At 44.7% G+C, this 12643-nt stretch overlaps 1 protein-coding gene across 1 annotated transcript; it reads left to right on the top strand.

The window, feature by feature from the left end:
• The first annotated feature begins 3898 nt into the window (after positions 1-3898).
• On the top strand, positions 3899-12630 carry ACAT2 (acetyl-CoA acetyltransferase 2). Its single transcript, XM_054195454.1, has 9 exons — positions 3899-4065; positions 4155-4289; positions 5542-5723; positions 6557-6674; positions 7425-7568; positions 8574-8696; positions 9456-9610; positions 11613-11723; positions 12312-12630. The coding sequence occupies exons 1-9, from the start codon at positions 4017-4019 to the stop codon at positions 12477-12479; spliced, it is 1185 nt and encodes a 394-aa protein (XP_054051429.1). The 5' UTR covers positions 3899-4016; the 3' UTR covers positions 12480-12630.
• The last annotated feature ends 13 nt before the right edge of the window (positions 12631-12643 follow it).

Genomic DNA, 12643 nt, shown 5'->3' with positions numbered 1-12643 from the left:
AGTTCCATAAAATACAAAGATGGATCACTTCTGCTTCAAATTTACGTCTTGATCATAGCAACGCATTGGCATTTGCTGGTTTCACTATCACTGAGTGTTCCCACACAGGTGCAGGTGAACTGAACACCAGTGAGAACATGAATAATGTAATATTTCCACGAGTGACCAGAGGAGCACACCAGCTTCTTCTGGCTGTACAATATGGAATGATGCAAGGCAACATCAGTGGGGAAGGACAGGAGCCACATCACCTTCCCTGAGGAATCCCATGTGCATTTTTTTCTCTAAGGATCGCAACAAAGTAGATATTAGTACCATTGTTGGTGTATAAGATTTTAAAGACTAGAGAATTTCCTATTATAGCAAAGTTGTAAAAATAAGGTTTTTTTGAAAATTACAGAATGATATCATATCCAGATTGACAAATTGAAAGTAATTGTTCTTTGCTTTTGTGTTTTGGGGTTTTTTTTGCCTGTAAAAGGTGCAGCTTATCTTTTATCAAACATCTCCAGCAAAAGTATTCCTGTAAATATTTACCAGCCAAGTGTCGGATTTATGGTAAAAAGCGAGGGTTTTGCATTTTGGTAACAACACTGATCTCTGTAAAGGTTAAATTCAGAAAACATTTTTTAGCAGAAGAGTATATTAGCGAACACTGAAATGTTCTGAATTTTAGCCTGTTTCTAATAAAACTGAGCCACCATTACCAACTGAAAATGCCAAAATATTTGCGCTTTGAGCATTTCACCTAAGGCACAAGTCCATTTCATTGTGTGCATAGAAAGGTAATAAATAAACTTTGCGCAACATAGCTTTACTCTTTTACTAATAGCAAGTAACCTCTCTGTTCTGAATTGATGTCCTAATTTTTACTGATGTACTTCATTTCCCAGAGCTTAGATTTCCATGAAATGGTAAAATGTACCAGGATAGGGCAGTAGTTTGCTCTTGAGTATTATGCTGCTCATTAACTACACTGAATTTAAAAGCACAGCTGCCTACTCATGTTTAATAGGTTTTTTTCTACATTCAAATAACTTAGCTTCGATCAGTACCATACATGTTTCATAATTATTTGCCTTTGTGCAATTGCTGCGTTATTTTGTTCCTTTACGCATCCCTTTTATGCGTCTGGATCTTGATCCTGGCCATTGTCCAAGCAGAGTTGCATGGGGTTCTGCAGGTCTGATAATGATACCAAGACAAAACTCACTCATCTCTATCATTTCAGAGTGTCCCAACATGGCAGCTTGGTCCGTCACTTGCGTTGAGTTGCAAAATGGTTCTGCTGTTTGGGGCCGAAAGCAAAGGTGGAGCAGGTTGGGTCATTGAAGTCCCCAGGGCTGCTTCCCATTCAAACTCTTTCTGTCTGTTAGTGGATTGAAGGTGAAGTGTGGGGAGGGAAGGGGCTGAAGCCTCACTTTATGTTCTATTAAGTATTTGTACTGATATTCGTAAAGTTTTAAATACAAGGGAGTCTTGTCTGTAAGGCTTACCTCAGGTGTATTGTCATTTTTGGACTTCACACACCTGCTAACATTTAGTGTTAATCTGAGCTCATCTTACATTATTGCTTTTGTATTTGCGTTGATGACCTTAAGTTGTAATCAGTCAAATATTACATTAAGAATGACATTTTGGTATGTGGTACAGTTGATAAACTAGGTTACTTGGTGCTGCCCTCAGACTTCTATATTACTCATTCTCTACTGAATTTTGAAAAGGTGCAGGGACTACATTCAGTCTTACAGGATTGCTCAGGAACTGTACAATATTTTTATAAAACAGTCACTCTGTATTGCTTAAAATCCTATATTCCTGAGTTTTGCTTGTATGGTAGATCTACTAATTATTCACTGACGAGTCTCTTGAAAAGACACCAAACATGTTTTTCCCATCCAGATTTAATGTGAGTCTTGACAAAGACTGTTAGTGCTATTAGCTGCCCTGAGTGCACAGCATCATTAAAGAAAAGCTGTAGTTCATGCCTGTTGCCAATTAATGCATCATTAGGAGACTGGTAGATCGGCCCACCTAACCATTTGGCTGTCCATGGGATTTTCCAGAGATTTCCTTTCCTGAAAATACCTGAGGGGATTCTTCTCTTGCCAAAACCTGAAAACCCCAAAGTAACAGAAGAAATCTTACGACACGTGGTTCCCTACTTTGGCCTTATCCTTCAGTCAGACTGAAATATCTAAAAAGAGAAACCTATTTTGAGTGTTGGAGTTACTCAGACCAGCGTGGTTTAACAGAGTTATCAGTGTAATCTAGGCTAACAGTCTTGCTTCCCATAGCTGAAGTGGGTTTTTCCCTATCTAGTAACGCTGTAGCTTTCTGCATTGTAAAGCAAGAACACTGACTGATAGGAGCCAGAGGAATCCAACTCGGGTATTATATTGCTCCTGGTGCTCAGTGTTTCCACGCAGGGCGTTCAGATACATTTTATGCATGCAGATTTAATACCACCAAATTCAGATTTGCCAACATACAGAATGTGATTGCAGGTGTATTGGTGCATCCACTGATGTGGGACAGTAACAGAAGACTGGTGAGGAGGATTGTAATCGCGCCCGAGTGACTCACATACAGGATGCTGGAAAACACATATATCACACTAATCGTTGTTTAGTCTTATGTGCTTGACAAGTAGAACATCTGCACTTAGATAACATAGGTCTGAGATGGATTTAGAGGCACCTTATCAAACATGCTCAAGATTCCTGCCCTGCTGTTGAAAAAGATCAAAGCACAGCAGAAAACTATGTCTGCTTGAATCCCTGAAATACAGGCAAGAACAGCAGGTTCAGGCACTCTCACTCTCTCTTGCTAACAAGGATTCTCTTGCTATTGGAGAGCCTCTTGCTCTGCGTTCCCACTTGCGTGCCTCTGCTCGGCTGCTCTTCGGAGCTTCCCTGGTCCATGAGGTATCAAGATTAAATTTGTTCTTTGCCTTTCATCTGTGATTTTTCCTGCATCCCACCAGTGACGGCTCACACAACTGTCATATATGTTTGTCAGTGTTTGCCATTGCAGACTATGTGCTTTTCTAGGACTTCATTTCTCCTTCTTCACCCCCACCCTCCTGAAATCCTACTAAATGTTACTACATGGATAAAAAAAAATGTATCTCCCAACGTTGTTGGTACTCCAGCGAAGGTAGGAGCCACAGCACATTTTCTACCCATCTTCCTGGCCTTCAGTTGTAACTTCAGTGCGGTGCTGGGGCAGGCATGTAGGCACGTATCTGTTCCGTGAACAAGCGGGCAGAGGAAGGCGTAAGGACCGACGATCCGGGCTGTGGGACAGACGAGTCATTTCAGCCCAGCTATCTTTTTTTTTTTTTTTTTTTACTGCTGTTACTTTCTTTGACTTAACGCTCTTAGTTCCCCCCTTTGCTCCGTCCCTTCTTCCTCCCAGTCTAACCTCGTTGCTCCCCGCCCCCCATCCCCAGCCTTCCCAGCTACCTTTCCCCTCAGGGAAGCGTTTCTGCCCGCCGGCCCTGCCAAGCCTTGCGGCCATCGCCGCCGCCTCCTCTCCTCCCGCCCTCCGCCCCCGCGGGCTGCCCGGCAGCTCCCGCTCCCGGCACCGGCCCCCCTCTCCCGGCTGCCCCGCCGTTCCGCTCGCAGCACTCGCCGCCCACGGAGGCGGCCCGGGGGCAGCGGCGGGAGGCAGGGCCCAGGCCGCGGGTGCACCAGGGGGAGGGGGAGCGGGCAGCCACAGCCGGGCGGCAACCCTTACAGCCGCTCTCCTCGCCGCCTGCGGGCGAGAAGTGGCGGAGGACACCCTCACGCCCCGGGCGCCCGCCCAGCTTCCCCGCCCTCCCCGGGGCCCGGCCTCCAACCACCGGTGCGGATCCTGCCGGCAGCTGCCCGCCCCGCCGGGCGAGGGGCGGAACCGGCACCACGCGAGGGGCGGCCCTGCCGCCGGCTGCGGCTCTGAATCCTGCTCCGGTCTCCGGCCGTGGCTGTCGCTCCCGCTTCCCGCTACCGCCCCGCTCCGCGCCTGCCGCCGCCATGAGCGCGGACCCCGTCGTCTTTGTCGCCGCCGCCAGGACCGCCGTCGGTGAGAGGCCGGGCCGGGCGGCGGGTGTGTGTCCCCCTCCCCGCCGCCCCGTTCCCGGTGCTGAGCCCTCTCCCTCTGTGCCCGCGCAGGTTCCTTCAACGGCGGCCTGTCGTCCCTGCCGGCGCACGAACTGGGGGCCGTCGTGATCCGTGAGGTGCTGCGTCGGGCCGGGCTGGCCCCCGCCGAGGTGTCGGAGGTGATCCTGGGGCAGGTCCTCACCGCAGGTACGGGCCGGGAGGGGGCGGCGGGGATCCCCCTCCCCGCGGGCGGTGCCGGGGAGTGCCGGGCCCTGCCGGGCTGCCCGGCCGGAGGGCTCCGGCTTTATCTTTCGCAACGTTGTTCCTTGCCATTAAGAAACGTGGTTCGTTAACGGGCGGCTGGAGCGGCCTCCTGGACGCTGCTCTGGGTGACCAAACCCAGGGCCGGGATTTGGGGAAGGATGTGGTGCGGGCATAGTTTGGGGGTTTTTTGTTTGTTTTTGGTGTTTTTTTTTTCCAAGTCCCCAAAGTAGCTAACAGTGACTGTGTGAAAGTCAGTTTCCTTCCTTTGTTAGCGCATCCCTCCTCTCGCCTCTGTCATCTCCTCTTGTAAACTGAACATAATGATCGCTCTGAGGTTTTTAAGAGCAGGGCCTGCATTTGCATTTGTCTGCAAGACCGACCTGCAAGATCTGTGATGCCACTTGCTCAGAGACAAATATTTTGATTTAACGAAAATGTGGCTGATAGGGAATTGTTTGTTTTGAACGGTCCCTTGCTTTTTCCAGGGTAATGTTTAATCAGCAGAGTCATAGGGCAGGTTTGCATTTTAAAGACGGAGGAAGAAAATAAAGGAAATACATATTTTTTTCTTACTTAAAGCTGATCCAGATTCCTGTATATTTTTAGCTCCCTGAACAATGTGCTCTCCTTATCCATTTCTTTGCATACAAAAAGCTGGCATTACTTTGGCCTGGGGAGACACAGATGAAGAATGCTTTCTTTGAATATAGCGCTCCTGTTCTTTCCATTAGGATTACAACAAAGAATGGAAGCTTTCGGGACTGTCCTTGCATAATTGTGCTTTTGATTTCCATAGGACCTTTTAGGGAAAGTTGTTGGTTCATGCTGCACAGGAGATGTAAAAAGAAAACCCTTCAGCCAGGAGCCATCTAGATGAGCTCTCATCTTACATGCGTACAACAGGCTAGTGCTAATTTGAAGTTGGTGTTTCATCTGACCTGCCATCAAAAGCAGAGTTGCAGACAGAAAGCTATCAGTAGCAAGTCCCTCATCTTGCAGGTATTTCATTGATCAACAATATAAATGAGAGAGGTAACTGAGCTCCTGTTTACAGATTACCACTGGGAACTTCTCTACCAACTGAAAATAGGAGCGAGCTCTAAATTTTGGTGAAATCAGGGTACTTGTTGTGAAAAATCAAAAGGCTGACATTTGTTCTTTAAGAACAAAGGTAAAATGCTGCCTGTTCCTGCAGGTGCTGGCCAGAACCCCGTCCGGCAGGCGAGTGTTGCTGCAGGAATCCCTTACTCAGTGCCTGCCTGGAGCTGCCAGATGATCTGCGGGTCAGGCTTGAAAGCGGTGTGTCTGGCTGCTCAGTCCATACTGACGGGAGACTCCAGCATCGTGGTCGCAGGAGGCATGGAAAGTATGAGCAAGGTAAAGCAAATGATTGCACTCACGTTGCGCTGACTTACTGGGAGCAAACAGCATCACGTTGCGTTGAAACACAGTGTTTCTAGGTTGATGCCCTGAGGGCAGATCTAAAGAGTAGTTTCTGCACTTGAGATTGAATTTACACATGGAACAATTGACTTCAGTACCTTTTTTTTAAAAAAAAAAAAGCAACCAGCAACCTAGCTACTGAAAAGGTGCCCTGCAAACACACACCACGTTTAAAATTCCATCTAGCCCTGTTGTGGTGAATGTTTTGCTTGTGACAGCTGGCAACAGACAGGCTTTTTTTGTTGCAAGAAGCCCAAAAAAGGAATAACTGGAAACGTTATTGTTCACCGAGCAATTTGAGCTTGGAAAGGAAGCAGAGGGCTTTCATTTCAAGGTTTTCAGCCCAAGGCTGTATCGAGGAATGATGCTGGGCTGGTGATCTGATGCCTGACAAAGGAGTGGCCTCTTGTGCCGGGGCTCACTAGCTGCCCGTGCTGAGAGTGATGCTAGTGTTCGCGGGCAGCCAAGTGCGATTGGGAACCACCTAAAGCACACTGGTAGGATGGCCCCAGGGACAATTGATTCGATCTGTGGAGAGAAAATGCTTGTTGCTTGGAGCTCTGCTGCTGGGGAGATACAGAGGGCAAACAGAGCATGCCAGCTGGCAGACTCCAGAGGGAGAGATGGAGCAGGCAGCCGGGGGGACTGCTGGGATTTGGGGTAGCTGCCTGCAGCCGCAAGGCAGGGATCTGTCTCTTTAGCTGTCTGGCTGTATTGTGCACTGGAGATATAAAACAAGTAACTGATTTGAAAATACCTTCTTGCAGGCCCCGCATGTCATTCACATGCGATCTGGGGTGAAAATGGGAGAGGCTTCCTTGCAGGACACTATAATCCTTGATGGCCTTACAGATGCTTTTTATCAGTATCATATGGGTATAACAGGTAAGTGGTGACAGTCCATAAAATGAAATGGTTAATTGGGAAGGGGGCAAGAATTCAATGATAGGAAATTTCAGAAATCCGAAGTTTCAAATAAGATGTTTCAAGCTGTCCTTAAGTTGTAGTTGTGAAAAGGAAAGAAATCCTTAATATTAAAAGGCATTTAAGGCACGTTCTGCTTTGTAAAGCTACTGTTGTGGTTTTTTTTCTGTCGGAGCTAATCTCATTGTATCTCTTTTGCATCTCAGCCATTTCATTTAATTTCAGGAAAAATAAACAAAAAAATCCCTGTACGCAACTGAAGCATTCGGCAGCACAGATTTACAGTGTGTGTGGGGGAATTACGTAAAGTGTACACACGGTTCTGCAACTTCAGGTTATTGCATCCTGGATGGGGTAGTCAGCCAACAGCTTTTTCAGACCCTGCTTATGAAACAGACTAGCTTCAGAACTGTTCCCTCTGTAGAGAGATCTGAGCAGAACAATCCTGAGAAGCAATAAACTAGAAAATCTTAGTTGCATTTGTGTTTAACTTGGTATACCATCTGGGAGGAGATCCCGCATGGAAATTTTCACCCTCAAAAGAAAATAAAGGATTGTGAGTAAACAAAATGAGGAAATCAGAATGAAAACTGTTCGAGAAGCTTAGCTGCTTGCTACACCAGTCATCAATGACTGTCTTTGTGCTCACAATTTTACAGCTTAGAATTTTAGCATTTTGTGATGGCAATTTGCGTTTTGTTCCTATTTCAGCTGAAAATGTGGCCAACCAGTGGCAAGTCAGCAGAGGGGAGCAAGACCAACTTGCTGTACAGTCACAGAACAGGGCAGAGGCAGCACAGAAAGCTGGCTATTTTACAAAAGAAATTGTTCCTGTTCTTGTACCTTCGAAAAAAGGTAGGTGTGATGGATAATGAGAGATTCTAAACAAAAATCTGTTTTCTCCTCTGTCTGCTATGATCAGTGGATGGTTTCCCAGTTACACAGCCTTTTCTGTAAGCTGTTCTGTAAGCATGTAGCCTGTTGCTCTCTTTTTCAACTTCCAGTGGTTATTTTTTTAAATAAGAGCAAAATAATGCAAATGGGGAATATCTAAATGTAGCTCTCTGCAAATACTATTACTATCTGTTTTATTGGGGGTGTAATTAGTATCCAGGAAAACAGCTGACTTACCATAGGCTCAGATACAGTACCAAAATCAGTATTTTCATTTTGTTAGACTCCTCTTGCACCAAACTTAAAACAGTCAGGTTGATCTGGCAAACCTTGCCCACCCAATAAAATACACAGTGACAATAATTGGAGTTACTAGTTAATTAACTGGTTCAGGTTACATGTATTAGGTATGTTTCTCTTTAGGTCTGTTAGGGATATAAACAGACCTATTATGGTGCTTGAGCCAGAGGTCTGTTTCTAGAGGAGGGGAATTCCCCCAGCTGCTTGTGAGGTGGATGCAAAAACTGAATTTTCTGAATACAAATCAAGAATCAGTTGTTCAACGTTTGCATTGAATAGACTGTGTGGGAGAAGTTCTGGCATTAGGCCTGTTACAAACTAGTGAAAGGCTTTCCTCGTACCAGTTTAGATGACAGTGTTTGATGACACTTGACTGCTTTTTGCAAGAAGAGGAAGAGCAAGAACAAGATCTGCTTTTGTACAACTAGACAGTATTTTAGTTGTCAGTGTTTGTCTCAGAAAACCCAGCTGTCTGTCCTGCTAGAAGCATCTGGAGGGAGCTTAACAAATTGCGCGGATTTGGAAGCTGTCTCCAACACAACGGCTTGGTGGTTAAAAGGGATATGGCATATAGTCCTGATCAGCCTGTTTGTTTGTGCCAGATTTCCGTTCAAGACAAGCACGTGCAATTTGACCCTCCTGTGAGTATAACGCTCTGTTTTTTAGGTCCTATAGAAGTTAAAACAGATGAACACCCTCGACATGGGAGCAACTTGGAAACAATGGCCAAGTTAAAGCCCTGCTTCCTGACAGACGGAACTGGGACAGTAACAGCAGCTAATGCTTCAGGTTGGTCCCTCTGGCTAAAACCAAAATGGAAAAGAACAGTAGCTGGCTGCTTGTGGCTCAAGGCAGGGTCTCCGCGAGGGGTTGGGTGCCCTGTGGTTACTGCTGAATATGTGTTGCAGAAAATGGCAATGTGTTTGACAGCACAGGTAGAACTCGAATATAACGGATGGAGGATTTCTTTTCAGATGACTTGTCTTTTGTTTGCTTGCTTTCTATGAAGCAAGTGTTTGGACAGTAACAGCAATATTTGATAGGCTGGAACAAAGAGAAACTACGTCCTCTCTTTTTAAAACTAGCTGTGTAGTGGTTTCTAATGCTGCAGGTCTGGACAAAGGAAAACTTAACATTTCATGTTGGAAAATGTTATTCCTGTGGGACTAACTCTCCTGCCACTGGCAGCTTTGAGACTTCTTCCTTGGGTCCTTATGCTGCCTCTTCCAAAGTCTACCTAAAAAATCTGGTGTGCTCCTTTTTCAGATTGTCTCTTAACTTTTCCACTTGCTGCTTTTCAAATAGAAAAATAAATAAAATAAGTATGTCAATAATGTGTCATGCTTACAGCAGTATAGATATGTTACCCATTTTAAGTTTTTGTGTCAGGTGTCAGACTTGGCTGAACTGAGCAATACTGATCGAAACAAATAAAACCTTTACCATTTTTGTTTTGTCTAGGTTGTGAACTTATGCAAGCGGGAAGATGTGGTACGGTAAAAGCCACAAAACCCAACAAACACATAAAAGTTGTTTGTCATTCCGCAGGTATAAATGATGGAGCTGCAGCTGTAATTCTAATGAAGAAATCGGAAGCTGCTAGGAGAGGTCTTATGCCTTTGGCTCGGATTGTATCTTGGGCTCAGACAGGTATAGATCCATCTATAATGGGAGTAGGGCCCATTTCAGCAATAAAGCAAGCTGTAAGTAATGATTTATCTATCTATGTATCTATTATTTAAAAACTTTTGCTTGTAATTGCTTTTCATTTCTGGGCCATGCCTTGGTTTTTCTGTAATCTAAGGAAAACTTAGTAGAAAAAATAAACTAAGTGAAAAAAAGTCTTAAAATAGTGAAGACTATGTGAGATCAAGATTTCTAGTGCTACCAGGCTGGTGCCTGCTCATTGGAAAAAAATAAGTAAATGTATAGATGTATGAATGGAGATCAGAACACAAACTAGTCATACTTGTGAAAGGCCAATTAGATAACCTAGGAAGCTAAAGGTTCAATTTCATGGAGGTGTATGCTAACCTAATTTGGGGGTGATGTTGTTCTGATGCTGTGTCTGGCCAGGTTAGTGTTCAGATGGTTGCCTGGTTGTATTTGCAAGAGCACAGCTCAGAGAGAAGAGCCAGAGTGCATCTGCATTAGGAAATGTGATGGTGCCCTTTGTGTTTTGGTTTACCCTGGGAAAGGGTTGGAGCACGCAAACTGGATTCCTTGCAGATGAACCTAAACAAGAAGGTGCACTCCGGGGCCACATCTAAGGTGCTCTGGCCGTCACTGCACCCACTGAGGCGCTCTGTGTTGTCCATGCGACGAGGTTCTCAAATAACAAGCCCCGAGTGAGCAGCTCCTCTGGTACCACATCGCTTGCCAATATAGACGCAGCCCGTGGCAACCCCGGCTGATAATCTGCTAAAACTGAGCTATGAAACTGAGCATGGAAAAAGCTCTCGTACAGCTGATAAGGATAGATTTGCTGTAGTATTCCTTCTTATTTTTATTTATCCTGGGTAAAGGCCTTATTTTGTTAATCTCTGAAATGTCCTGGCAATGTGGAAGCCTACTTGAACTCGCCCAAGCTCTGTGGCTTTTAACTGTAATGCTGAAACTTTTTATCAGATCTCACACTGTTCTTTTAAATCAAGAATGCTATAAATGTATATGCTATACACAGTTTAAATTGCGGAACAGACAAGCTGTATTTAACAGCACCTATAATTTTATAGGTACTCTGAAAAAGGGCACCCTACTTCTTAATGTAAACTTTGTAATGCATGTTATCAAACACTTCACACCCTGCATGAAATTATCTCTTCACAATTTCATAGTAACCCTTTACAGCGAGAGAATGACTAGGCCGTGCATTTTAGCGTTGCGACAACATAGTAAATCTTTAACAGATGAGACTTTTCCCAGAAGGTGAACGGTTTCCACGCTGTCTCTGTACTACCTAGTAGCAAGAGGCCCTCCTCGTTGACTGTAGTCTTGGAGATGCACCAGGCTGGCTAGCTGGTTGTGAAACATCATTGCTGCAGCTGATTCTGCTGATAAAGCATTGCTGTTAGAGTGAGTGGAAGTAAAAGTGTGGATAATGTGAAACATGCCTGAGCCTGTAATCAAGTAGGCAATTGCACCACAAGAGTTTCTCAAGTGAAAACAGGAGCCAAACCATCTTCCAAATTAGCCCGCTGTGAAAAGCTTTAGGGGGCAGCTTTCAATTTACAGGCCAGAGACTGGACGAATTACGCTTGACACCCATCGCTAGGGGTCACTTCGCCGTTTCCTATGTAAAAATCTTTATTAAGCAGAGAATCTCTAATGGAATCAGACTTACGTCCTGGAAAACTTACTTTTAATATGTTAAAACCTACTTTTGGAAACAGCTTGTTCTATTAGGGTTACCACATACAGTTTGATTGCCACAATTGCACCACCACCACTACGTTTGTAAAATTAGTCAAGATTTTTTAAGACATCCAGGATGTCACAGCACATTGTACTGACTATTGTTGACACTGGATTTTTGTCCGTTGTCTTTAAGAATTCTGTCATCAACCCTGGCTATGAAAACTCATTTCTAACTTCTTAGAAGCGGTGGCTTCAAATCAACTGACTTGAGTCTCTTATGAAAAGCTTCCTCCAACGCTGAGGAAAGTCTAAAAGATAATAAAGCCTCTATTTATTTTGTTTTCTCAGATTGAGAAAGCCAGCTGGACTCTGGAACAAGTTGACCTGTTTGAAATTAATGAAGCCTTTGCATCGCTATCTGTTGCAATAGCAAAAGAACTGAAAGTAAATCCAGAAAAGGTAATAAATGTATCTGAGGCTGTAATTAGTTTGCCTCCCGTAATTCAAACTTTTTCTATTCTGTGCATCTGGATTGTAGGCCAAAGAGGTGAGAGCAGACCTTTTGCAATCACTTTGCCGTAAGCAGGAGGATTGAGCACCCCAGCAGGCGTTCCCTAGCACTACTCTGCCGTAGGCGCTCTTTGCCGCTGAGCCGGCTCCAAGTCTGTGATAGCTGATCTGCGTGCAACTCCCGGCAACTGCTGGAGCGTGCTTGTAATTAACTTCAGAATCTGAACTTGCTGCTGGAAGCGTATCTGCCACTCTGTTCTTCCACTGATGGCAAAAATTGCAGATATTATTCTCCCCTCCCTGAATTCATCTCAGTTATCACCTTAATTATCTCCAGAGTAGAGCTAGCCCCCTTTCAGAAGAAATACTAACTCCAACAGCTGTTGCAGCCACATTCAATTTCTCCTTGAAATAGCAGTAGCAGTTTCAGACTTACAATCAAGGGACTATATCCAGTGAAGTCAGTCATGTTGAAACTCAACTAAGCTGGTTTAATGATTTCTTAACTTGACCTTCTGTATTTTTTTGTTTTTTTAGATTAATATCCAAGGCGGAGCTATTGCTCTTGGACACCCTCTTGGCGCCTCTGGTTGTCGCATCCTTGTTACTCTTCTACATGCACTGGAACGAACAGGTGGAAAACGTGGTGTTGCTGCTCTGTGTATAGGAGGAGGAATGGGAATAGCCATGTGCATCGAGAGATGAGTGTGGATGAATGAATAGCTAGTGCTAACTAGCTTTGAAACAGTTCACTAATAAACTTCTAATCACGGAGTTTACATTGTTTGTTTTGCCTAATATTAAATAACCATTTGAGTTGTTAACACGCACTAGAGCTTAAATTCTCAATGCAAGGACCAACCTCACTT

This window comes from Rissa tridactyla, chromosome 3 (assembly GCF_028500815.1).
Source record: "Rissa tridactyla isolate bRisTri1 chromosome 3, bRisTri1.patW.cur.20221130, whole genome shotgun sequence".
Taxonomy (NCBI): domain Eukaryota; kingdom Metazoa; phylum Chordata; class Aves; order Charadriiformes; family Laridae; genus Rissa; species Rissa tridactyla.
The sequence above is the reverse complement of the archived record's forward strand: the minus strand, read 5'-3'. Positions and strand labels throughout refer to the sequence as shown.